The 27,213-nt window shown below is 40.2% G+C and overlaps 1 protein-coding gene across 1 annotated transcript in view; it reads right to left on the bottom strand.

Moving 5' to 3' along the window:
- Positions 1-640: 640 nt before the first annotated feature.
- lrp2b (low density lipoprotein receptor-related protein 2b) overlaps positions 641-27,213 on the bottom strand; it is a gene marked incomplete at both ends in the record, with an annotated part of 37,408 nt that continues 10,835 nt past the window's right edge. The window contains 55 exons of the mRNA XM_079260546.1: positions 641-730; positions 1,821-1,898; positions 2,043-2,132; positions 2,352-2,483; positions 2,642-2,705; positions 2,968-3,130; positions 3,252-3,316; positions 3,415-3,502; positions 3,801-3,920; positions 4,265-4,447; positions 4,650-4,870; positions 5,090-5,218; positions 5,449-5,614; positions 5,685-5,828; positions 6,229-6,354; positions 6,541-6,672; positions 7,142-7,270; positions 8,342-8,464; positions 8,785-8,922; positions 9,592-9,708; positions 9,793-9,909; positions 10,217-10,336; positions 11,913-12,041; positions 12,455-12,700; positions 12,789-12,985; positions 13,307-13,484; positions 13,561-13,784; positions 13,900-14,070; positions 14,302-14,457; positions 14,582-15,098; positions 15,383-15,678; positions 15,778-15,979; positions 16,234-16,365; positions 16,547-16,666; positions 17,767-17,892; positions 18,165-18,407; positions 18,541-18,744; positions 18,869-19,158; positions 19,250-19,408; positions 19,539-19,704; positions 19,799-20,246; positions 20,577-21,049; positions 21,150-21,341; positions 21,439-21,675; positions 22,767-22,980; positions 23,137-23,314; positions 23,513-23,622; positions 24,382-24,525; positions 24,712-24,878; positions 25,053-25,181; positions 25,344-25,521; positions 25,611-25,839; positions 26,034-26,218; positions 26,370-26,578; positions 26,937-27,185. Coding sequence (XP_079116672.1) covers positions 641-730; positions 1,821-1,898; positions 2,043-2,132; positions 2,352-2,483; positions 2,642-2,705; positions 2,968-3,130; positions 3,252-3,316; positions 3,415-3,502; positions 3,801-3,920; positions 4,265-4,447; positions 4,650-4,870; positions 5,090-5,218; positions 5,449-5,614; positions 5,685-5,828; positions 6,229-6,354; positions 6,541-6,672; positions 7,142-7,270; positions 8,342-8,464; positions 8,785-8,922; positions 9,592-9,708; positions 9,793-9,909; positions 10,217-10,336; positions 11,913-12,041; positions 12,455-12,700; positions 12,789-12,985; positions 13,307-13,484; positions 13,561-13,784; positions 13,900-14,070; positions 14,302-14,457; positions 14,582-15,098; positions 15,383-15,678; positions 15,778-15,979; positions 16,234-16,365; positions 16,547-16,666; positions 17,767-17,892; positions 18,165-18,407; positions 18,541-18,744; positions 18,869-19,158; positions 19,250-19,408; positions 19,539-19,704; positions 19,799-20,246; positions 20,577-21,049; positions 21,150-21,341; positions 21,439-21,675; positions 22,767-22,980; positions 23,137-23,314; positions 23,513-23,622; positions 24,382-24,525; positions 24,712-24,878; positions 25,053-25,181; positions 25,344-25,521; positions 25,611-25,839; positions 26,034-26,218; positions 26,370-26,578; positions 26,937-27,185 — 9,833 coding nt within the window. The remainder of the gene's footprint in view (positions 731-1,820; positions 1,899-2,042; positions 2,133-2,351; positions 2,484-2,641; positions 2,706-2,967; positions 3,131-3,251; positions 3,317-3,414; positions 3,503-3,800; positions 3,921-4,264; positions 4,448-4,649; positions 4,871-5,089; positions 5,219-5,448; positions 5,615-5,684; positions 5,829-6,228; positions 6,355-6,540; positions 6,673-7,141; positions 7,271-8,341; positions 8,465-8,784; positions 8,923-9,591; positions 9,709-9,792; positions 9,910-10,216; positions 10,337-11,912; positions 12,042-12,454; positions 12,701-12,788; positions 12,986-13,306; positions 13,485-13,560; positions 13,785-13,899; positions 14,071-14,301; positions 14,458-14,581; positions 15,099-15,382; positions 15,679-15,777; positions 15,980-16,233; positions 16,366-16,546; positions 16,667-17,766; positions 17,893-18,164; positions 18,408-18,540; positions 18,745-18,868; positions 19,159-19,249; positions 19,409-19,538; positions 19,705-19,798; positions 20,247-20,576; positions 21,050-21,149; positions 21,342-21,438; positions 21,676-22,766; positions 22,981-23,136; positions 23,315-23,512; positions 23,623-24,381; positions 24,526-24,711; positions 24,879-25,052; positions 25,182-25,343; positions 25,522-25,610; positions 25,840-26,033; positions 26,219-26,369; positions 26,579-26,936; positions 27,186-27,213) is intronic.

Raw genomic sequence — 27,213 nt, 5'->3', positions numbered from 1 at the left:
TTCAAGACACCCAAAGCACTTTACATTGAATCTATTATTCATTAACCCCTCATTCATACTTGGTGATAGTAGGCTATGTGTAGCCACAGCTGCCTTAGGGACCACTGACAGAAAGCTGCAGCCAATGCACAGAGATGATCACCACCTAAATATTCACATTCATACAATAGTGATACTGGACGTAAGGAGGGTGAATTTTCTTGCACAGGGACACGACAAATTAAATGGTCCTTTATATTCTCTTTTTTTAAAATTACTTCAAATAGGAAACAATCACACAATTCAGCTAAATTTCTTTTGAATCCTAATATTGTAGCGAACTGTTTCACAATGAGAATCCATTCTTACTGTTGAATTTTTCACTGCCCCTGAAGGCAGCACAGTGCACACATGCTGTTTGCTGCTTGCCTTTTTTGTTTGCCCCTCTCAGTCCATCCACTCTATTCATGCCCTCCCTCCATATCTCCTCTCTCAGCCAGCAGTAGAGTACAAACCTCTGGCTGAGGCCTTGGGGGGAACCATCATTTTTAAACCATAGATGGTGAAGCACCACAAAGCATAAAATGGAAACCTGTAAACGGCCACATATCCATACAACTCTCCCTTTTGTTTTCCTTTCCCCCTTATTCTCGCCATCCCCTCATTCCTCCCTCTTTTTTCTCTTTTCAACTTCTCTGCTCATGTGGCTGGCCTCATAACAAGCCCAGGCCCTGATGCGTTCAGACACATTCTACAGCGGGAGAAAATACATGGAGAATCATTGCCATAGCTGAGATCACTCAGATTGGCAGCATGATTAAATGAATGACGACAAAGGATTTCATATTTGCTCAGTGGTTCAGATGCCAAAGCCGTGTATCTGTTCTGATTAGTGAGTGGATAGCGGCAACTAGCGCTCACAGATCTTGTGACAGAACTGCAAACAGATAAAGATAAAAGAACATGAATCAACAATAAATGGATAAGTGAGTTTTTTTTTTTTTTTTTTTAAATTTTAATTAAAGGATGAATTGATAGGACTTAGACAACTTCTTGCAAATGTAGGACCACAATTTTAAGGTCGAACAGTCCTTTGTGAAGTTAAAGTTAGGGTAAGGGGATGCACTGTGTTGCATGTGTGCATGTTTGTGTTTGTGTTTGCAGAGCTAAAGAATAAAGAAAGACACAGCCTGATTATATTAGTTTTACTTAAGAAGTTTCACACAATTTAAATTTACAAAAAATATTGTTAATCATAAACAGACAGATTTACTTCATGTTATGCGCTTATTGTACCAGTCTAATAGTAGTTAAATCAGTCTTTCAGGAAAGTCTTTTTACAGAAATAGCTACACTGAAGTTAGTTACACCTGTAAGTGTCACAGAACACTGTAATTTCTTCATTAGCAAGCTGTTTCAGTTCAGTTTGTTGAGTCATTCAGTCAACTGAACTTCTTCCACTGAGAAGGAATGAGCCTGGAGTGGTCCCATCTAATCTCTAGTGTAGCTGTCACATTAAATTTCAGAATCAGAGGGAGGTGCATGTTTGTAGTCCTGCTGGCAGATGGTAGACACAAATCACATATTAATACATTATATTTCAACAAAATTTTGCTGTATTAATTGTTTGTAAAGTACAAACCGTGTAAATGGGATTTTGGAAAGACACAAAACTCTGCTCTCCTGTGGGTTTCGGCTGCTGGTAAAACAAGAAACATACTGGTTTAAACTCTAAACCTTCCCATATGTGAAGCTTTTACTGCATTCAAAAACACTGACGAAACCATCTTCTCTGTTTGTAGTTGCTAAGAAGTCAGCTTTGCTCAGCATTTTGTGGTTACCTTTAAGCTGGCTGCTGCTGGTTCTGCAGACGTGATGCCTTCTGTGACGGAGCTGTGCGCTGGGTTTGCAGAAGCCTCCTAAAACAGATTCAGTCTGGAATAAACTAGATGTGGATCACACTGCAGTAATGGCTTTTAAAAGATGCATCCTTTCAGAAACCTCTCTTCAATATGGGATGACCTTTAACCTAAAACATTTTTTGTGAGACTTGTGAAACAAACCTTGTTGGAAGCTGCAAGGTTGGGTGCATTTGTGATGGGTTCATCCACAGCTTGAAGTTCCTCCATGTACAACGGATTGTTCATGTTGTCCTGAGGAAGGAGAAACAATCACATTAACAATGACATTTTACATCATTTCACATCTTTAAAGAGGAAACTTTTTTCTTTTTTACACAAATAAAGTGGGAAATAAAATTTAGCAAAAGATACGTAAAAATATATTCCAATAACTTATTGTATTGTATTGTACAAAAGAAGGGGACAAGGCTGAATGAAGACAGCATGAAGTAGAGAGATTAATGTACTGACATTGTTTGGTTCAGTAGGAGCAGAGGTAGCTGCTGGCATAATGTTGGCGGTATGCTGCTCTTCAGCTTCGTAAGTCGGGTTCTCGAAGTTCCTCCCACCTGTGTCGATCATGGACACAGCAACGGAAGGAACCTGATATAAGGCAGGACAGACAATTAAATGTTTGCAGCCACTGTTTTGGTGAAATGAGATAACAGCATGAAACATAATTTGGAAAAACAGACATATATACTGGGTAAATATAAAAATTTAGATGTATTTGTCAAAAGCTAATAAACATGAAGGCTGACCTCCTCTGAGTTCTGCGGGCTTTCACTACCGTCTGCATTCGATCCAGTTTTGGTGAAACCATTCCTGAAAATGATCAAGACACCAAAAGTATGTGACAACATGCCAACATAGTGTATACTGAAATCAGGCCTGAATTCTCACACAGAAGCTGAACACAAATCATGAAACCTAGTTTAAGCATCCCTTTAAGGTACAACAAAGTCATTTACTGTTAATTTTCATTTGCATTTGTTTATGTAGATCGATCATTTATGACCAAACATTGCAGATATTGAACATGCCCAAACAATATATATTTAGTCTTTCCCTTCCTGCTTTTTCTCACCTGAAGTTTGGCATATTAGGCATGGATGGCATGCTGGGCATGGATGGCATGCTGGGCATGTTGCTCCGCAGGGTCTCCAGCAGGTTAGACTTCTTCCTAGCAACGTAAACCAATGCAACCAGCAGAGCCACAATCAATATTGTCACGCCGATGGCTATTCCAACTGTCAGGGAGGGAAAACAGGAGAATAGAGAAAGAGGAAACACAAAAGGAGGCTTGTTATTTCTTTGAAATACAGTTCAGATTTTTTCATGTTGTCTCTAAAAAAACTAAGTCATACTTACTTGAGGATGCAAACACATTATATATGTTAGTTTGGCAGTACTCTCCTTTCCATTCTGGAGGGCATCTATGTGACAGAAAACAAAAACAAAGTCACATGTTTAGTAACTTTACATACAGTATATATACACAACGATACATCAATGACCACAACTAAGTTCTTACTTGCAGAGAGCCTTGTTGTCATCAAAGTAGCAGGTGCCTCCGTTTTGACACTGGCACGGTGGCGGCATGGTGGGTGGCGGATCAAACCCTGAGCCATCAGGAAAACAGTGATTTTACAGCTCTGCGTTGCATTGGGAATACTGATGAAATTGTATATAAATAAATAAATTCTCTTTCTCCTGTGATTCATCTTTAAGGCATAAAAAAACACCCACACATTCTTTCTGAATGCATAATTGCACTACAGATAAAGGAATAAAATACGCAAAGTTGTGTCAGTTCTCCTGCCTTAAAGGTCCCAGATTAGTTCATGAATTAAACTTCAACACACTGCGTTGTGGGCTTTTATATTAAACAAAGTGAAGATGATATGTTTTCTGTCTTACCAGCATCACATTCGCTGCTACTGCCAGGGATGAAGTTGGTGCCCTCAGGACAGGCGCAGGTGTATCCTCCAGGCCTGAGCAAACACAAGTGACTGCAGATTCCCTTGCATGGATTCTTCACTGCAAGTATGTGAAAAAAAAAAAAAAAACAGAGTTTCACTTACTTTAACAACCACAATGTGCTTTTTTTCATTTTGACCTTCCTCTTTTCTGCACATCATTACTAACACGAAAAAACATAAAAGGTCTCTTACAACACTGGATATTTAAGTTGACTCAATACCAATAAAAATATAGGATAATACATTGTGGGATACAATCGTCATTTTAAAGACAAAATAAAAACAATAAACAATGGATCAGAATGGCACAAACTGTGAACATAAAACCCCCGCAAACATTGCTAGAGCACACAGAATGTGTTAAGTGAATCTGAATATGTGAGAGCTGAGTGTGCTGCATACTGCTGATGGAGTTGTATCTCTGCTGCTGGTACACCGAGATCTGAGTCAACCAGGGCCCGCCAGTCAGCAGCTTGGTTTTGGATCCACGGCCAAATTTGTCCTGTCGAAACACCTCGCCTTTCTCCTGAGTGCTCCAGTAAATGTGGTCTTCAAACACACTTACGCTGAAAGGGTTTCTCGCATCTGCACAAGAGTCAAAAGCAAGTGACCAATCTGAATGTGTTCCAGTCATGAAAATACACTGGCTAGAAATGTACATACTCAGGATTATTATTACATATAAACATGTTGTCCATGCAAAACAACTGGAACAACTGGATTTACAGTCTGATATTTATCATCTCATTTTGACCCCTCTTCTCTTGCTGTCTCTTGTCTTCCTCACCTATATAAACAGCTGTTCTCCGTTGCTCCCCTGAAGGAAGAACTGACTCTATGCGGCTTTCCTTGGAGTCAGACCAGTAGATTCTGTCGTTGTTGGTGAAGTCGATTGCCAGACCAGTGGGCCAACCCAGGCCATCGGCCACTAGAACTAGTCTCTTCTGTCCATCCAGCCACGAACACTCAATCTTTGCTGCGTCTCCTCGGTCAGCCCAGTAGAGCATCCTGAGGAGACAAAGCGTGAATTAGAGCAAAGGGATTTTTTCTTTAGATGATGGAAGTACTCGCTGTTAAAGACTTTTATTACTTGTACACAGTCACAAAGCAGGAAGACCCTGCTGTCAGGAAGACTTTTTTTGGTCTTGAAAAAAATGCAAACCCTCAAAATCCACATTTGCTGAAACATTTAGTCAAATTTAACAGAAGCAATCCTGTCTGTCTTACCCGAGTCGAGGGTTGACGGCCACAGCAGATGGGTGACCCAACTCAGTCTTGACAAGATGCTTTCTGTAACGTCCATCCAACATGGCCACTTCTAACCTCTTCAGCTTAGAGTCTGCCCAGTAAAGGTTCCTAAAATGGGAAAGTAATCACTCCTATCAATAAAATATACTTTGTAGCTTGCAAATTACTTAACAAAAGATTAAGTACCAAAATTATTCCAAAGCATTTTTAGGACAACTCATTTTACGGTACTCCTATTTTGGCAGAGTTAATTAAAATCAGTTCAAGTAAAAAGAAGTTTCAGTGATTAGCTATTATTATTTAAATTCAGATCAGCAGACTATAAAATGACAACTCACCTGCCCACCCAGTCCACAGCAATGCCGTCCGGTGTGGTGATGTATTTGATGTCGAGTTCAACAGCAGCGCCGATGTTGTTACTGCCATCATCCACTGAGGGTATGTAAGCTCTCTTTATGGCACCTGCTACCGAGTCCTTACCAGCAACGGTGAAGTACACCATACCTGAAAAAAAGTTAGATTTGTATTTTATTCAGTTGTTTTGCACATTACTTGCTCTAAAACTTTGTCTTACTGAATCCAGTGTTGTTGTGGTCCCAGTCATAGTCCAGAGCCATGATGCGCTCCTCCTCTTGCAGGAAGTCATGGTAGGTCTCTGTCTGCAGGTTGAACCTCCGGATGCGGATGCTTTCTGGTAGAAGCAGCAGGGGTGCCGCTCCTGGAGGAGAAACAGACATGTTTCAGTGAAACATCAGGGGGAAACAACTTGTTCTCCAAGTTCTTTAGTAAAGCTGTTTCACACTTTGCATCAATATGACAACATTGTCCTGCAATTTATTGTTTACTATAAATTCACACGAAGAATAAATATTATCACTATTACAAATAAGATCTGGACCAAAGTGCTGTGTAGCAGAACCAAGATAGATATGTCACACAAATGGATAATTCTTATTGATTCAAATCCAGAAAGAGGCACCATTAAATCATACATTAGTTACAGATCAGGGTGGAGAGTTTCAGGTTTGGCCATTACTGCATCCAAGAAAGTTAAAAACAAAAAAAAAAGGTAGCAAGTTATGCAAGCAGATTATTATGGCTGACACTAATGTTCTCACCTTCAGCTTCACACATGGTGCCATCGCCCACTTTTCTGTAACCGGGTGCACACTCACAGTCGTAACTACCTTTGGTGTTCTTACAGGCCTGAGGACAGGTACCGTACACCTCACACTCGTTGATGTCTAGAGAAACGAGGAGAGATAAATGGGAACGTTCAGAAATGGCAACAAAAGTGTAATTCTGATAGAGTTTGCTCTTCTTTTCTCTTCTCATCTGATGGCTAGATCTACTGCTTAAACTTTTAATTGGATGTTTAACCAGTGTGTGTGTGTGTGTGTGTGTGTGTATGTGAGTGTGTGAAGGAGTACCCAAGCAGTTAAATGTGCTGTCTGGGTCAACTGTGTATCCAGGTCTGCAGGAGCAAATGAAGCCAGTTCCATTCAGATTGGTGCATTCATGCTGGCACAGTTTCTCCTCACAGTTTCTGTCATGGCCAAAATCTAGAACCAAACAACACACATATGTTTTGTGTATACACACTAATACGCTTTGAAATGTCATCAAAGGAAATAACCCAAGTACAGGAAACCCGTGTGTCTCATGGAGACAGGTAAATGGACTAAACTGGGGTGCATTTGCTCAGACACCTTAACATTTTTTAATCATATATATGATCAGCTTCCTTATTTTCAAAATAAAATCCTAATGTTAAAAAACAGCATAACCAAGTACATGAAATATATTCAGTAAATGTAACATAAAATCTCTTTATTTATAGATTCCTTCTTTTAGGGTATTCAAATAGATTTTTACATCTGACTCTCTTACTTTAGACTTGTATAAAAAATCTCAGGTTAAATGAGTTGAACAGCTCACTCTCTTTAGTCTTGTCTGCTCAGGAACACACAACATAACAGCAATTTTTAAATGAACTGGTTGTGTAAATGATGATTTAACAGTGTGACTCACTGCAGCCCATTTCATCTGTCCGGTCACCACAGTTGTCGTTGTGGTCACAGACGTAGGTCAGGGCCACACAGTGTCCGTTGGTGCATTTAAACTCTTCCAGCGTGCAAGGGGGCAGAGTGGGCTCACGGCCTGCAAAGTAAGAAAGCTGAGTGCTTAGACAGATAGCAAGTAAACATTTTCTGTTTTTTAAGGACTGAATATTTTCCACAGTGATACTTCACAAAGGTAAAAAATTAAAACCATTGAGGGCAAAGACCACCAGATTACGCACAAAAGCCTGTTTATTTAAATCGCGGTTAAAGATCCACCTGATCTCAGCTGCATTTGAATAGCTTTTCTTTAAAAAGCCAAATCTGCTTCTTTTCTTTTAAATTAGAATTTTTAAAGCTAATCATGTCTTAATACTGTTTTTAATCTGATGTTCTTTCTTTTTCCTTCCTTTTGTTTTAAAATGTAAATAACGTTTCTTATTTTTACTGCTTCAATGCCTCTGTGAAGCACTTTGAATCACCCTGTTGTTGAACTGTGCTGTAGAAAAGCCCTTGCCTTGCCTTGCCTTGCCTGCACGCTGCAGCTGCACATATGGACCGATGTGTTCAGTCATTTACTTTTATCCTACAACACGACAGATACTGTGCATCTTAAGCATCTCCAGCTGAACAACAAATGGACTTAGAAAAGATAGCCAATGTCATCCTCTACTCTGCTCTTAACTATTTAATCTTCCCTAAAAATAATTTGATTGATGTTTAAGCTGATTGTGTAACATTTCCATAAAACAGACTATTTCCTTATCTCTTCTGTGTTTGCGGCTTTGTGACCTGTGCATTGACTGATGTCATTTAGGGATTTCCTGTTTCCCTGACCTCACGTAGGAAAGCTCAAAGCATTATTCTGGTTTAGGCTAATGCTTGGCAAGTCCAGAAACTGATCATGAGCATTTGCTGAATCCAAACTTACAAATCTGGTTATTGCTATGGTTAATAAGAAAAAATGAACAGCAGCAGCATTGCACTTAACTTCAGCCACTGCATATAAAATCACAGAGCGTTCACTGTATGAATGTACAAACAGGAAAACTCATACCTGTGAATTCATTTGTTTGTTTTTTGCTTCAAGCTTTCTTTCTGGAACTACTTAGTTATGTTTATGGGATGTTTTGTAAATAGTTGCTTTTTTTGTATGCGTGTGGAGTCATACAAAGGTCTTCTTTTTCGTCACTGCCGTCTCCACAGTCATCTTTCTTGTTGCACAGCAGGCCGGCATAGATACAATAGCCATTAGCACATCGGAACCTGGATGGCATCTCACAGGTGATGTTCACTGGTTAACAAACACAAATATGAGTTCATATAAACCTCATATCCATTTTTTTTTATTATCTTTAAAACCTCAGTAATGAAGGTGATTTTACAATGGAAATAGTATATTAATTTTTTTTTGTGATGATTCTTTAAAAATGACTATATGACAAAGACTAAATCAGCATTTAGCTGTCTATGTGTAATGCAAATTAGTGGCATGGAAAATATTTTTTTAAAACGTTTATAAATCGGAAATAGAATGGGGGTGAGTGGGACTAATCTGCTGATTACACTAAATGTAAACTTGTCACAGAAACATATAAAAAGCCATTTTCTCACAGCATAAACTGAGCTGTTCATCAGAGCTGTCCCCGCAGTCATCAACGCCATCACAGACCCAGCTCTGGCTCACACACAGCCGGTTTGCACACTGGAACTGGTGCGGGGGACACCAACGACCTCCTGGGTAACGAGTCGCTAGACAGGTAGGAAAAAGAGAGAACTCTTCATTTGATGTTTGTACAGTCTTACTCACAAATTTGATTTTTTGGGGGCTTGACAAAAATATTATTACTTTTGAAATATCCAATTAAAACATTTTAGCAAGAAGCAGTGAAGAAACTAAACAAGGAATTTATCCATATAAAGACAACCATATTTTAATAGATATACATAAATAGATAAATATACATAGATATATAGATATACATAGATATACATAAATAGATAGATATACATAGAAATACATAGATATACATGGACAGATAGGCAAATAGACAGATAGGCAAATAGATAGATAGATAGATAGATAGATAGATAGATAGATTGATTGATATGAGATATAGATATGTACATGGTAATAAATGTGTTAATTTTTTAAATATTTAGTCAAATCATAGTGTCAAATGAAGACTTTTTTTTCTCTCCAGGTGTTACATTGGGCTTTAAAGGGTTAAAGCTTTGGTGTTTATAGATATATCCACCTTTACTTTTGGATATGGTCATGTTTTATTTATTTATTTTTATCTTTCTATCTGGAAGCCTTGCAAACATGTAGAATGTATGCATAAGATTTTATACCTTTAAGCCTGAAGTAATTAATTATGCTGAGGCAGTTTGCCATCAGTTTTCTCATTGTTTACTTACGACAGCTGGTCTCGTCTGACAGATCCAGGCAATCAGCACGGCCGTCACACTGTAGAGCAGCTGGAATACAGTGACCTGAGTCACACTGGAAGGAACCTGGGCGACATGTCAGCAGCTCTGGAAAGGAGCCAAGATGTTAAAACATTTGCTTGATGACAGAGAATATTGGGAGGAAATGAGTTTGCACAAAGCACTGCTCACCACAGTCTCGCTCATCTGAGTTGTCCCCACAATCGTTGTCATGGTCACACACCCAGTTTCCAGGGATGCACTGTTCGCTGTCACATCTAAATTCACTTTCAGAGCAAGACCTTGGCTCTGGAGACCACAAGCACAGGTAAACACACATCATCAATACAAACCATAAGTAGGTGTGACTACATGACTTACATATGCTGAGTAGTGGCCATGACATGAAACTTCAAAGAATGAATCGATCATTAAGTTTGCTTAGCATTTAAGAAGATAATGACTTTATAAATCACTGATTCATAATTAAAATAACATAAGAACATAAGATAAGAGGAAAGAAAACTACTGTGTAACTCTGGTGGACATGCAGGTCCCCATTTCATCCTTGCTGTCTGGCAATAGTTGTACAAATCATTGAGTGTCTACCACTTACGGCAGTTCCTTTCATCAGAGCCATCACCGCAGTCGTTGGCGCCATCACACTTCCATCTGATGGGAACACAGCGGTGGTTGTCGCAGCGGAAATCTCCCAAAGGATCACAGGTCAGCTCCTCTGTTGCAGCAATTAGGTGATGAAGCAAAACAAAAAGGTTTTTTAACAAGGTCAGAAAAATGATGTGCTGAAGAAAAACATTCAGAAACTCTACTTCAAAGTCATTCTTCATTTTCTTTAAAGGATAAAAACACTTTTTTACTTCTTGAAATATGTTTCTCTCTTCTCCAAAGGCCTTTAAACTACTTGGACAGGCTGAAAGCAGTGTTGACTTTTTTAGGTTCAGCCTTGACCGAAAAAAATTAATAACTAGAAACAGCTATTATTGAAATAATAGCGACTGTGAATGCCCATTTATTGAACGATGCTGAATGATTGAAATGAAATTGCATAAGTATAAGAAATTGAAAAGAAAGCACAACTGACATTTTTTCTAACTGCCCACATTGGGATTGAACCCATGAACTTCTGTAGTGAAGCACACTGACTTACTCACTACACCACTAACACTCTTAATTGCACCTTGGAAAAAGCATTATAATTTTTTCCGATTTTCACTTCAAGCAGGGTGTAATTAGTGGGATTGCAAAAACATGTGCAAGCTTGAACTAAACTTGAAAAAGAAAGATTTTTTTAAAATGTGTTTGAGATTTATCAAAGTGTTGAAATGTTGCAGGGAGCATTGTTGGAATAAATCTTTCATATTTAACTGTGACATTTGCAAATAAATTCCTTTGCTTCTTCAAGTGTGCAGCTGAGACCAATAGTTCACATTGAGCAGCCTGCAGAAGGGCACGCCATCACAAAAGCAACAGCCAACAAACGACAACGGAGCTATATGTTAAATGCTGCATTTGAACCGTTGCCTCGTATGTATACCCTGTGTATCGGTGCACAAAATGGACCAATCACTGAGCTGACTTTGGTTTTGTCCAATCAATGGAGAGAAAAAAATGTGAATAACTTGAGAAGTTTACATGTTAGAAAGACCAGAAGTCATAGCACATATCTCCTGAATGAGCTGAACAGTTTGATATTTGAATGGTTGAAGTGAGGCAAAAGGTGTAGGAGGAGTAGCGTGCCAAACATTTTGCAGGAAAGACAATGGGGACGGGAACTTGATGAACTGGACACTGCAAACTGGTGCAGAGCTCCAAAATCCTGTTGAAGCAGTTTTCAGCTCATTATGCAAAAACTGACCAATTGCAGAGCTGAATTTTTGCAACGTCCAATGCACAGTGGGTTTGAAAGACTTTCATCCAATCACAAGGCTGAATTAATTAAAAAAAAAAAAGCTCAATATCTAAAAAACTACAAAGATTTGAAACGACAAAAGTAGCACACATCTCCCGAAGGAGCTGCAGGGTTTGAGATGTGAATGATTGAACTGACCTGAACGGCGCAGGAGGAGAAGCGCGACAAAGTTTGGCGGAATAATAATAAAAATAATAAAAATGGCCGAACATGCCCCCATGGGCATTCACATTAATAATGTTTGTGTTGTATACATGGTGAGCATCGTCTCTTCTTTTCCAGCAGCTCATAATTGCACAGTTCAGGGATGTGCACACACATTACAGAAAGTTGCATTTGTATTTTGTCATCATGACTTATTCGCTGACAGATGAACACTGACCACAGCCTTCCTCGTCACTGTTGTCGATGCAGTCATTGGTGCCATCACAGCGGGCCCACTGAGGAATACAGCGGTAGTTTGTCTTGCAGGAGAACTCAGTGTCTTCATCGCACTTATACTCTGGACCCACTGGAGTGCAGAAGACAGAGATAAATTAGATACAAGATCTGAAGTGATAGCGAGACTAATGGTGAGGTAGAAAATACTCTAAATGTAGAGAGACAGCAACAACACGAGGCAGAAAAAGAAGAGCAAAACAAACAGACGGTGATTAAAAGCAGGGGGAGGATGAGAAGCAGCATGACATCATTGATTTGCTCGGATTACTTCTGGGACAAGGCTGTCTACATTGATTATGTGCCATATGAATGAAAACAAATTAATCTATATGTGATTAAAGTGCCAAGTTCCTCTCCTGCAGTGCACTGTTGTCACCAATCATAGTAGAGCTTTCTGTGTTAATCCCAGATCAGCAGTTAGCATATTAAACACAAACTAGTCATTCATGGATCTTAATGACTGTTTCCTCATGTCATGCTTACTGCAGGTTTCATGAGGCTCATCGGATCCATCTCCGCAGTCATCCTGAGCGTCACACACATAGCTTGATGGTAGACAGCGGCCATTGGCACACTGGAACTGTCCTGATGAGCAGGTCTTCTGGGCACAAGTCTCTGGATCTTCGTCACTGCCATCTGAGCAGTCGTTTACTCCATCGCAGTGCCAGGACACAGGGATGCACTTCTTGTTTTTACATTGGAACTGGTTTGAGTCACATCGGTGATCACCTACAAAGACACAAAGTCTGTTGAATGACTTCAGGTCAAGCTTTAGATAATTGAAGAGTTTTTTCCACAACAGCTTTTATTGTCATACTGCAGAGAGCAGCATCCTCATCAGAGCTGTCCGGACAGTCTGGCTGTCCATCACAGATGAAACCAGGGAAGGTACAGTTGCCATCTTGACACTGAAACTGGCCAATGGGGCAATAACGAGGCGGGCACGTCTGAGGTTCATCAGAGCCATCGCCACAATCTGATTGGCCGTCACACTTCCACCATATTGGAACACATCTAAGGAGAGCAGAAATGGCAGACCAGGTTTGTTTTGATCTTAAACTTCATTCGCAATATTTTTTTTCTCTCACTTATTATTTTGTGCACATTTGTTACATTTGACTTCTGATTTACATGCTTCCATCATATTTACTTTTCTAGTTATTAAAACCGGATCACTTACTAGTTCTTCAGTTCCAAAACTATTAATGAAAGACATTAAATAACTCAAACTCTACACATATTATTGAATTAATAAAAGATCAAATCACATAAGTAAAGAATATAAAATTTTCAGGATGAAGGTTTTGAAACAGAAATGCAAATGTTTTGACTGACTTCTCGTTGTCTCCACAGCGGAACTGGGTGCTGGAGCAGTCAGCGACACACTGGATCTTGAATCCCACAGCCAAGCCAATAAAGTGATCTGGACACTCGCAGGAAGCTTTCTGCCCACCAGGTGCGATCAGACACAGATGACTGCAGATCAGGTCATGTGATGAGCAGGGGTTTTCACCTGGGAAATAATGTGGTTAGAAAATAAACTCCCGTCTGTTGTTGACAAAAGATGCATCCGAATATCGGTGACATACTTCTAGGCTGCCTGTAAGGGTGGTACACATGAATATCATACGGCCGATGTGTGTTGTTGCCCATTACTGTCCGCTGCTCGCCAGTGTACTTATGAGCTTTCTCGACAGTGTGCGTGTTCCAGTCAGTCCAGTACACCCAGTCTTCAAACAGGGAAACAGCATACGCATGAGGAAGTGTGCCAGCAATGGCTCGGTGCCGGTTCTGGCCATCCATCTCTGCAAAGCTGAGATATTAAGGAATGTTTAAACAGAATAAATCTACATCACACCTACAGCAATTAAGAGAAACAAAACATAAATATAATCAACATTAACTTCTGTCCGAATCCTTTAACTCACTCCAAAAAGTTAAGATGTGAATCAGCAAAGAAGATCTTGTTGGTGGTGTAGTCGATGGTCAGCGCGTTGGGCCACTCCAGCTTGGTTGTGATGATGGCACTGATATTCTTTCCATTCATGCCAACTCTGCCAATGTAAGCTGCATCGCCCCAGTCAGTCCAGTACAACCATCTGAGACGAAGGAGAAACAAAAGGAATCATCCCAACGGTGTAAGAAGGAATTTAGAGTAAATGTTTACAAAAACCTAATCATGCCAAATCTTGTATTTAAAGAGGTATTTTCTATTAACTTCCATATCACTGGGACGTTCTTGATCAGAGTATTTATCCTCCTATGTATTAGCTTTTGGTGTCATTTAAAGATTTAGAAGCTTGCATGTGGGAGTATTTGTGTGTGTGTACCCATATTTAGGATTGAGAGCCACAGCACGCGGTCGGCTGATCGTATAGGTGACATTTCCACTTGTGAATTCCCCTGTTAGCAGCTTCTTTTGGTAGCGCCCGTCTAGCTCCATCACATGAATCGAGCTGTAGTAACCATCCACCCAGTACACTTTCCTGCAGGAGACATTTTTTTTTCCTTAATGACATCCACAGACTCATGCATGCTTTGATTTCATACTTTTGTAGGTAAGCTTGCTGTTTAAAGCTTGGATTGCAAAGTTTCTCCTTCTTCACACACCTGCCAACCCAATCCACTGCCAGACCTTCAGCTCCTCCTATATTATTGTCCACCAGGGTCTCCCTGTCACTGCCGTCAAAACGCATCCTCTCAATCTTTCCTTCACCTGCATCCAGCCAATAGAGTCTCTTGTCGTACTGATCGAAATCTAACGCCACCACGTTGGATAGTCCCTGCAGGACTATACTCAGATGCGACCCATCCGTGGTTAGATTACGGATGTAGTAGCGATTACTATACAAGACGCATGGGGCAATGCCGCTGTTCTGGCGACAGGTGCGTCCATCCGGTTCCCGGATGTAGCCTGGAGCACATTTACAGTGGTACGAGCCAACAGTGTTCTCGCAGATCTGGCTGCACACAGCAGGTGTACTGACACACTCGTCAAGGTCTTCACAGGCTTTTCCATCTGGCATGAGTTGGTAGCCTGGGTAGCAGGAGCAGTAATAACCCGTGAGCGTGTCAGTGCAGAGTTGAGCACACTTGTGGACCGATGGGCTTTGACATTCATTGACTCCTAATAAGCAACAAAAAAAATGAAAGAAAAGGAGAAAAAGGATGAGATTTGACATGATACTTGTATCTACTGTAAAAATAAATCCTTTTATTCTGATGTAGTCTGAAACACAACACAGATTTAAACATGCTTGAATGGCATTTTACTCTGTTCTCACTGAAATAAAACTTTGTCAACGCCGACTTTTGAAACCAAAAGTTTTCCCTGAAAATCCCTGACATGGTGCAACTATTCGCAAATGACAAATAAAATCATAGAACGCAACAGTTTCTCAATTCTCTCACCGCAGCCTTTCTCATCGCTGTTATCCTGGCAGTCTTTCTGCCCATTGCACACTTTACTCATCTCAATACACTCTCCTGAGTTGCACAGGTAGTGCTGGGGAGAGCAGGTTGGTTGGGGAGTGATGCACAAGCTGTCTGCCTCATCTGAACCATCCAAACAGTCGCTTTCTCCATCGCAAGTGAAGGATGCAGAGATGCAGGCTCCGTTTCCACAGGTGAACTGGTTGCTGCTGCACGTGTCATATGTACAGCCCAACTCATCGCTGCCGTCTCCACAATCATTCACCCGATCACAGCTGTGGAAGAGGACAAACTCATCATAAACTTATAAAAATTAGTTGCCAGATTTGCTAAAGAAACGTTTACTTTTTATCACACACTTATTTCCTACTTACTGGTAGGGGATGAGAATGCAGAGCCCGTTAGCACAGGCAAACTCGTTCATGTGGCAGGTTCGGTTAGGGCAGTTCTGCAGCTCATCAGCGGCATTGGCACAGTCTTTATCTCCATCACACACAAAGCTTAATGGCACACAGCGTGGGTGGCCCGGGTTCCAGGTTGGACAGGTGAACTGAGTAGAACTGCAGGTGCGTTGCCCTACAGCAAACAGATGAAGATTGAAAGAGTTCACTGTGGTTATATAAATAATATGACGATACAATCATTTGAAAAATGGCTGTTAAGATTGGGATTAAACTGCAACAACACACATGGTGAAAGAGCATCCAAAAGAGAATGAAAAATGGGACTGAGATGTAAGAAATGACAATGAATATATTTAGACACTGTACATAAAGATTGAATATTATGCGTACAAAGTTTAAGAGTTAAATGTGTAATTGCTGTCTCACCACACTGCAGTTCTGGGACTTCATCACTGTTGTCCCAGCAGTCATTGTTGCCATCACAAACCAGTGACTGAGGGATGCAGTTCCCGTTGGTACAAGTGAACTGATCTGAACCGCATGTTCTGATTACATCCTCTGCACCAGCACAAGAGTCAAAAAACAAACAAACCAAAGAAAAAACAACTTTAGACTACATATGATTGCGAGCTGCAAGTATTAAATAACTTGAGTGTAAGTAAACATGTTTTCATAATGCAACAGCTACAGCAACTCAACAAAAGACTCCAACTATGTTGGGTGGATGCAGAAAATTTACCACAAGAGGGAGGTTCGTCTGTCCCATCATTACAGTCTTTGATTGAGTCACAAATCCAAGTCTCAGGGATGCACTTTCCTGTGTCACATTGGAACTGATCTGAAGCACATGTCCGACCAGCTGCAGGCAAGAAATGCACAAAAACAACATACTGAGATCTATGCCAACATGCATCTGATAACCCATCAACTTAATTTGCAGTTACATTTCGAGCAAATGCAAAGATGATTTCTAGCACAAGCAATGTTTCCAAATGGGCATATTCTTCTCACAAGCAACAGCTCTAGTGACAAACATGTACTTCAATGGTTCTCAAACCAGGTGTTGGTCCCAAGATCATTTCAGGGGCTCACCAGATCATTGTAACAAAATGTAGTTATTAATATATAGTTGTCTCTAATAAATTCGGGATATTTATGAGAGATGTCAAAATTAATGTGTTATGCAAAGACATTCATCAGTGAAACAAGACTTTTAATTCTTTAACACATAAATGAATAAACAACAAAGTTATCACCCATGTAATATTAAAAAAAAAAAAAAAAATAGAATTTGCCATTATCTCAATGAGAGAAGTTGATTTCTGGCATGTTAGTGTTTTGTTCCAGGTGTAGGTGCTTGAAGAACCAAATCTAACAGAAACTATTTTATCCTCCTTACTTCTGATATATTTCTCTTATTTTCCAAGCCTTATATTTAGAATTTTTATCACTGGGTGTAAGATATTACTGGTCTTTTATATATTATAATTAGGGTTGCTTTGTCACTGCTGTTAACATAATCCATAAAAAAAAGACTTTATCTATTTTATTTATCAAGATTCAGACCGTTTGCAGCCCTTACATTTAGATTATAGCAGGATGACCCATTTGTTATATCACACAGTTAACCACACAGTTGTCGGGAACACTAACATGTTATCTTGGGGGTTGTGCTCAGAAAACCATTAGTTTATAGAGAAAATATTAACCAGTATTCTAACTTTTTCTCTGAGTTATCATTGTACCTACAAATACAGCCAAAATCAGATGCCTTTAACTTATTTAGATGCTAGTTTTGTCAGATCGAACTTGCTAATTTGATCAAGACTGCATCAGAGAAGTGCAGAAGATTCACAGTGCTTCCAGACAATCTTGTCTTGAGAAGATGGCTTCATTCAAGTATAGAACAAGTGAGTATAGAGAGCAACAGAGGAGCAAACATATATGGGGGATGCTTACTGCAAAAGAGAGGATTCTCATCGCTGTTGTCCCCACAGTTGTTATAGCCATCACAGAGGTTTTCAGGGTAAATGCAGATGTTAGTCCCTTCGCACTTGACTTGGCCAGTAGGACATGTGCGGTCAGCTGGAAATAATCAAAACGGGTATAAAATCAGACTCACAGGATCAGTTACAGCACACTGATACTATCTATATAAACATCCCTTACTCAGAAACAGAGACTCACTTTAGGTACAGTGTTCTACTAAAATATTCAACTGATATAAGCATTGATTCAGTTTTAGTTATTGAGAAAAGATCAGGTAGTCTTTCAAAGCAGTCTGGAGAGCTAAAGCAGTGGCTCTCTGCCAATAATGCACATGCCACATGTCTGCGACATCCATCCCAAATACTCACGGCAGTTGATTTCATCAGATGTGGCGTTGTCTCTACAGTCGTTGTGGCCATCGCAGACAAAAGCTGCGCTGATGCAGCGCCCATTGGCGCAGGTGAACTCAGAAGTGGGGTTACACGTGGGGAAAGGGCATCCCTGCTCATCACTGTTGTCCCCACAGTCATCTGTGTAGTCACAAGTGTAGCTAAGCGGCACACAGCGGCCATTGTCACATGTGAAGTCCATGGGTGAGCAGGTGTGGAAAGCTGTGTAGGGTAAGATGAGGTTTGAGCTGTAATCTAACTACAAAACAAACTAGCATTCTTACATCAGTACTCAACACCACAACAAACCATTAGCAATGGTCGAATTAAACTGAAACAAGTCTTTATTTCTCACCGCACACTCTTTCAAGCTCATCTGAGTTATCCTGGCAGTCGTCGTAGCCATCACACTTCCAGCGAACAGAGATACAGTTACCATTCAGACAGGTGAACTGCTCTGGTTGACAACGTTTTCCTGTGTCTTTAATGCAGTCTTTGCCATTATTTGCCAAGTACCAATTTCCATTATGAGGACACTGGCACTCTGGGCCTACTGGGCCTGCAGAAGATGTTATGAGGAGTTGAATGTGCTCAATAATAAAAAGACATAATTATTTGTTGATAAATAGTAATTTTGTGTCTACTTATGTTAGACAGTTAAACTCAAAGCCCTCCTGTCTTACCAGGAACACAGATGTCACTGCAGCCTCCGTTGAACTGCTGACAGGGGCTGGAACAATTCTGCTGTTTAGATGCAGCATAAACATGGATGTCATTTGGTCGGTATTGTAATTTCTGGGCTAGAACCGCAAAGTCAGAGCCATCATTTTTTCCAGCTCTAAAGACAGCTCTCTCCGTCCAGTCGGTCCAGAAGATGTCCTGTTGAAACACGTTCATAGCGAACGGGTACTGGGCTCCCTGAACGATCACTTGCCGGTTCTCACCAGTCAGCGTAGCCCGCTCAATCCTGTCACTGCGGTCAATAACAGGAAAGAGAAAATATGCAGCAGAATCTGTGCCCTTCCACTGATAATAGACAATAAAACAGGAAAATATGAACTTACAGTGAGGCGTCAGCCCAGTAAAGCATTCTCTCCTCAAAGTCAAGAGAAAGGCCATTTGGAGTGACCAGACTGCTGTTGACGATGGGAGTCCGGAAGTTTCCTCCCAGTGTGGCCCTTTCAATCTTAGCTGGAGAACCCCAATCAGTCCAGTACATGTAACTAGGGTAGAGAGAACCATCGCAAAGAGGAAAGGAGACAGCTTAGAGTCATAGATGATTTTCAACATTAACACTTGAAAACCATTGTTTTGCATTGTTTTCTCATGAAACAATAAATCTGCTGCTTTTACCCATAGCATGGGTCAACAACGATGCCTCTGGGGCGGTTTGCATGTGCCACCACTGAGCGGTTTTGCCCATTCAACCCAATTGATTGGACATTACGTTGATAGTAGTCTGTGAAATAGAGGCGCTTGTTGATCCAATCATAGGCTAATCCTTCAGGGTCATCCACATCTGTGCAGCAGTTAAAAGACAGGAGATCATGTAAGATGACGAAAATGATTGAGGAAAAATTAAAAAAAAGATGACTGGTAAACTTCAAACTCACTTGAGGCAATGATGACAGGTGGGTTGGTGATGGAAGTTGTGGTGACATAGCCAATCCTGCTCCGACCTATACCTAAATACTGCGTGAAGAAAATTCGCTTCTCCCTGAAGTCGAAATCAAGTGCCATGAGGTTGTAGCCTAAGTTCACAGTTGGATAAGGAACGCTGTGATCTGCTGGGTCTAATCTCAGGCTATTCAACGTGTAGTCTGTGGTGAAAACTAAAAACTCGTCTAGTCCATAACCACATGTTACTCCGTTACTAAGGAGTGACCCATGTGCACAGCCACATTTAGGTTTCTCCTGGTTTGGAATGGCAAAGCAAAGCTGCTGGCAGCGCCCGTTGTCTTCCTGGCAGGGGTTAAAGCCAACCTGGTTGGCAGACGTAGGCTGGACATGAGAGTCAAAGACAACAATGTCCATCAGCCCATCAAGATTGTCTCGGATTACCTGGTGATATGGAAAAGATTTTTTGTTGTTTCATGGCATTGAAAAACAGCTTCAGTTAATACGAACAATTGAGTTTAAATTTGTTTGTTTAGCAACTAAAATAATGCTTATTTTAATAGAAACAAAGTTCTGGACAAAATGATTTTACAAAGTTTACTGCCTTCCTTTACCCATAGAAAATTTGGTTTTAGAGACAACATTAGTAAGGAGTTTGTAGAACATATAATTAACACATAATTTTATTAATCAAAATAATAATGAAAATTACTTTTCACTGATAAAATATTAGGAAACCTGTTGTAGTTAAATGAAGTCAATTCAAGCTGTTACCTCAGGTTGGTCGGTATTGGATGGGTCCTTACTGGCCTGGAAAACCTTTCCAAGTTTTTTATCCACCCACAGCATGTAGTTTCCAAAAATAGCCATTCCAAATGGAGAAGGCAAGCGGCTCCCATACCGAATAATCTGTCTCTGTGATCCGTCTGCTGCCATACGGGAGATCATATCGAGAACATCATCGGTCCAGTAGAGGAAGTCATTAGTGTAGTCAACTGTCAGGCCACGTGGCGATGCCAAACTCTCTGATGCCAACACTGTGCGGTTTGTGCCATCCAGCAGGGCCCGCTCGATCTTGGGTGTTTGGCCAGCATCAGTCCAAAAGAGATAACGAAGTTTGGGGCTGACTGCAAGGTCCCTGGGCTGGTCCTGGAAGCTCTTGAGGAGAACCATTCGGTAGGTGGTGTTGATGGCCAACACCTCCAGGAATGTCTGAGTCTCAAAGACATTGGAGAAGTACAAGTTACCTGAGAAAGGGAAACAATGGGAGGGTTGTTCTCTTAACACATCATTAATAAAGTAATGGATCTATGTTAGGATTGGTCAGATGACTGAGCGAATACATACCCGCAATCCAGTCTACAGCCAGACCCTGGATGCCTCTCTGTCCAACACCTGAGCTTATGATATGACTGTAACTCCCTCCATCTGTTTTGGTCCTGTAGATGCCCTTGTATGAGGTGGAGGTGCTGTTGTCAGTCCAGTAAACAAAGCCAGATTCAATGTGCAGGTCCAACTTGTCCTTAGCATAATAGGATGCTGGAAAAAAAAATCCGACAAGTCAACGTCTGTAATAGTAAAATAGCAAAATAGTTTTTAGCATCATGACAAAAAAAACAAGACAAAGTCAACATACATCCACTTATAGGCACCATTGCCTCAGAATGGTCGGAGCTATTTATGTGGAAGCCACGGATATACTTGGTGGTGGAAATGATGGCAAAGGACTCAAACTGTTCACAGCGAGTGCCATCACTAGAGGGATGAAAACCTGTAGTGCAGGCACAGGTCTTTTGATTGTCTGGTTTGGGCAGACAGAGATGAGGACAGCCCCCATTGTTGGAGCTGCAGCCATTGGTGGTCCCTGCTGAATCTAAGAGACAAAAGAGTTGAGCATTATAATATCACAGGGTCCTAAAGAACTGTAATGCAGCTTGACAAGTGAGGCAATTCCAAGATAGCAAAGGAGATGGATTTCTTTTACTCTCGTATTAAACAAGTTTGACGACTTTCTTGGGAGATATTTGTTTTGATGCAGATCCAAAATTCTATGCAAAAAATCAATAAAGTCCATTATTTAAAACTGGGTTGATGTACATTGTGTGTGTTGGGTGTGGTAATGTTTTTTGGTGGTATCAAATATGTTAGAAATAATGGAGAACACTCATTAGCTTAACAAAGGATGCTTTGCTTTACTTTATCAGGACACTAACCTCCCACCAAAAACACACTGGTTACGGTTACATGATGTTTTTTCATTCAGAATTAATAATTCAAAATTAAATTATTCGGAATTAACGTATTCTCCTATGAGTTTATATGAAAATAATAATTTGAGATTTACATGAAACATGTCCTTACTTAAATCGTCTTTAAAGCTGCAGATTGGCAAGGGTTCTGACTGGACAGAGGGTGCACGTGACGTATGATGTATACCGGAAATAAACTAAGTTGGCTCCCTGCTTCTTGTTTTAGACGTAACTTGTAAAAACTACAAAATAAGTACCAGTTTCGCTGCTGTTTTTATTATAATTTAAGTACCAGCTCAACCCGAGCATACTACTTCACTTTTTGCAGCAACTGAGAAGGTGACGAAAGATAGACCACCGAACACGGGAGGCAAAACAACGCACATCATAGGGACAGGACAAGGTAATGAGCATGTGCAGAATGACTGGAATTAATTTAGAGTGGAATGAAGGTTTACATGACAGAGGAATTAAATACTTTGGAATTAAAATGTGAATAAACCAGCCACATCAGTTTTAAATTTAATTCCAAATAGAAATTTGCATCAGGACTTAACATGGTAATTTTTCACAAGTTTAAAGCAGAATTAACTTTTGTTCGGAATTAAACAGGAACTGAAGGTAATCACGTGTTGACTTATTCAGAAATGTAAAATTCTGGATAAAGACTAAAAAGTCAAAGTACTATTCATCAAATTTAAGCAAATCCACATACTGTCTCTTGCATGCACTTTGAGAGCATGGAGGCCAGACATGCCGCTCCTCATCAACACCATATTGGCACCATTGCTTTTGTCCACTCTCTCAATGACCTCATAGTCCAGATCAGTGTAGTAGAGGTGGTTCTGGTAGATTGTCAGGCCCCAGGGGTGGGACAGGCCACTAACCACCGTCATACGGGATACTCCATCCATGGTGCCGGACTCAATCTGGGACAACACAAAAGGAGTGTCAACTTAGAATAGTTAAATTATCATAATTATAATTCCACTTTGAACACAGGGCAAGAAAACACTAACTTAATAACACAGCATAAGATGTCAGCTGGATTTGGTGGATATGCTGTACTAGTATTCTGTACATACCACTCCTGAGCCTGCAACACCCCAGTATAGCTTCATGGTCGAGATGTCAGCAGCAATAAATCCTATGTTCACCAAGTTGTCTGTGTAAAGATTCTTGAGATTGCCTCCATCCATGTCAGCGCTGCCAACCTTTGGAGGAACTCCATTGTCTGATCCCCTGTCTGTCCAAAAGAGTTTCCTGTCGAGGAGAGAAAAAGAAGATGGAAGATTTCAGAACACTGCAATCGCTCAACACACAGAAAGGACTTTATTGATCTAGAATGTACCGTTTTATATTATATGTACAGCATTTACATATAATATTTTCTCAATGACAGTGAATTTGAACAAGTAAGCTAGTTTGCCATTTTTCCCAACAGTGAAGATATGTTTTTACCCTCTGGCTGGATCCAAGGCAATTCCAACAGGCTCTCCAGCTCCCTCTGGTTTGCCAGTTGAGGCAATGACGGTCTTCCTGTAATTCTCATTTCCATCTACGCGTATGACCTAAGACAAAAAGATTAGAACGCAAATATAAAAGTGGTAATTAGAGGGAAAACAGTTTTGGTGCAACTGTCTCCAAAAACATTTAGATAGACAATGAACAGGCAGCAAAAGTTCAATTTATTTAGTAATCATAAAAGCCTTTTGAAACCTGCCACAGTTCATCTGTGGATTGAATGTTAGTCACATGTAATTCCCACCACACCCCCTTAATATGATAATGCTTGATGGATAAACTTGTTAATCATGTTTTGTTCGCTTGGCTTCAGCATGATTGCACAAACACGCAACTAAGTGATGCTTCAAATATTATCATAATAAAATCAATATATATATATATATATATATATATATATATATATATATATATATATATATATATATATATAACATGCTTAGTTACTGACATATGTACACCATCTATTTTTTTTTTAATTTATTTTTTTTAAAGTTTTGCACATTTTCTTTTACATTTCCCCTATAATTTCCCTTTTACAATTTTAGTGTTGCTACTTTGCCCTGCGATAGACTGGCGAGCTGTCCAGGGTATACCCCGCCTTTTGCCCAGAGACTGCTGGGATAGGCTCCAGCTTCCCCGCGACCCTTCATTGGACTAAGTGGTTAGGATAATGAATGAATGAATGTGTGAATGTCGCTTCATTTTCTTCTTTTCTGTTGTCCAATTTAAAGCCAGTATTCACAGTGTTCTTTGTCGTTAACATGAAGATAAATTAGATTTCTTTGTTTTCAGGTGTTGCTTACTTCAATGGTTTTTCCAGTGGGGTTTGTGTAATACATTATTCGGCTTATCCAATCAAAAGCCAGACCAGACGGTGAGCCCATGAACCCAGCAGGAGCAAACTCAGACCTGTTGGTACCGCTTGTTTTCACTTGCCAAATTGAACCCTGATGTTAGAACAAAACAATAAATGAGTTTGTTACCTTCAGACAGAAATAATCAACCCATGGAAGAAATATTCCTAAAACAAGAAGTTAACATGGATTCTATTAACACACATCTTAACAAAAAAACATCACAATCAATTATATTCATGTATTTCTCGACTTTGGCAACCTATGCCATTCACTCACAGTGCTCTGAACCCAGTAAACAAACTCCTCCTGATCATCAAAATCAATGTCTTTTCCCTGGCTGACACCAGAAATGGGAGCCATGGCGTTGTTGGATGGGTCAGTGGGGTCCAGGGGAATTCCAAAAATCACAGAATCCCTGACCACCATGAGGAAAGGAGTCTCATCTAGAACAGGACACACACAAATGACAAGAAAATGGTAATATACACACATATTGTGCAAAATTGTAAAGTTGGAATCAGTCAAAACCACATGATAAACTTTGATTCACTGATTCCATGATTTACTTGGTTGTTCAACTTGGTTTAAGCCTGCATAGTGTGGTGTTCAACACCTACCTTTGATACAGGTGCGCTTATCATCATCCAGCTTCCAACCTGACTGACAGTGGCAAGTGTAGTATCTTGGTCTCAGGCCTGACAACAAGCACAACTGAGAGCACAAGTGCTCTCTGCACGGGTTGATGGCTAAAGACAGAAGCATAGTGCCACCTTCAGACTAAATACAACATATACTACTTCAACAAACTATTAATATTGCATACAGATAAAATTTAGTCATTTTTCATGGAATCCTTTAAGTTAATGTGTCCAGTGTGCCATGTATTAATATTTCTAATTGCAAACTACCTGCAGGTTGTTTGATGGGATGGTCCATAACAATCCCCATGGGCTGATAGACATTACTCATCAGAGTGGTGATGTTTCCTCCATGGAACTTGTTGGTTCTCATCACTTTGCTGGTGTAATGCTCTGACCAGTACACACTATCCTCAAATATGGTCATACCATGTGGGTGCTGGAGAACCTGGTATGAGGCAGCAACGTTTTTTTTTTTTTCTTTTAAGTTCATATAGCAGACAAACTGTATTAGTGACCTGCATTTCAGTAACCTACCATGTCACTTGCCATGACCTGATGGCGGTTGTTCCCATCATAGTCACAGTAATCAATATATTTCAGGTAAGCATCAGCAAAGTAAACTCTGCGTGTGGTATAATCCAGGGCCAGACCATTTGGCCAGTAGACCTTAGTGCTGACAATGACTTGTCTCATGGCTCCATCCATGTTGGCACGCTCAATCCTAGGATTCTGGCCCCAATCTGACCAGAACATAAGGTAGGTGCTGGAAGGGACATCAGAGACGTAGATATGTTTGTTACAGGGTTTATTATGCCTCAGATCACATTGTTGAGGATCACAAAATAGTGTTCGCGTGAACCATAAAATGAAAACGAAAACTACGTAATATAAAAATAAATAAATAAATAAATGTACACAGAGAAAATAGTTTCTACTATTGTTTTGCTGTCTACTTACGAGTTGCGGGGGTCTAAAACAAGTCCACGTGGGCTGGTAACATTTTTACTTAAGAGAACCTTCCGAAAACGACCGTCCAGAGTGGAAACTTCAATGTTCTCCATGACAGAGTCAGTCCAATAAAGGTTCCGAGCTACCCAGTCCACTGCAATACTCTCAGGTACCATCAGACCAGTAGAAAACACCTTATACAAGAAACAATAACAACACTCTACCATTTGATTTGGTTCATAATGACTTTTGCACTCTGGTACATAAGCAATGTTCAGCATCTTGTAAGAAAAATTGCCTGACATTTCTTGCTTTAACTGTGTGTACTGTGTCCATTTCACTCACTTCCTGTCTGTCTGTGCCATTTTGGAAGGAACTCCATATTTTCTTTTGTGAGGCATCAGCCCAGTAGATTCTGGAAGTCATGCGGTCGAAGTCTACAGTAACAATGCTTGAACCACTGATCACTGGGCGCATCTGGGGAGGCTTCAAGTTGATATAGTTGGCCATGATCTGGCTACGCTTGGCAACCAAAAGTACAGCTGCCTCCTGGTCTAAAAGCACAGACATATACACCTCTAAGTGCCATGATAAACAATACACAGCTGTTATTTGCCATAATATAATATAATATAATATAATATAATATAATATAATATAATATAATATAATATAATATAATATAATATAATATAATATAATATAATATAACACACATTACACATTACAGAAAATTGTACATCTATTTTGGTTTCAGACATTCATTGGCTAAATTTGTACTTACGCTTAACAAAAAAAATATGTATGGATCTTTCTATCCAGACCCATTTATCTCTGAAAAAGCTCATTTATCTTGTTTCAATAGTATTCTCTATGTGCATCTGCAGTTGTGTCCCATTGCTTGCTGCTTACCTGTAGCTTTGCAGGTACGTCCGTCAGGCTCTAAGAGGTAGCCATGGGAACAGTGGCACCTGAAGCTTCCTCTCTCATTGTAGCACTGTTGGCTGCAGAAACCTGGGATCAGACACTCATTGATATCATCACAAGTCTTGGAGTCGTTGAGGAGCTGAAATCCTGGTGAACAGGTGCACTGAGCTCCAAATGGTCCTTGGATACAGCCATCACTGCAGCCTCCATTGTTCAGTGCACAGTCATCTTGGTCTTCATGAAAGTACACAGCAATAAGTTA

This window comes from Telmatherina bonti (genome assembly GCF_933228915.1).
Source record: "Telmatherina bonti genome assembly, chromosome: 21".
NCBI classification, from domain to species: Eukaryota; Metazoa; Chordata; class Actinopteri; order Atheriniformes; family Telmatherinidae; genus Telmatherina; species Telmatherina bonti.
Note: the sequence above shows the minus strand (reverse complement) of the source record. Positions and strands in the feature narration are given on the sequence as shown.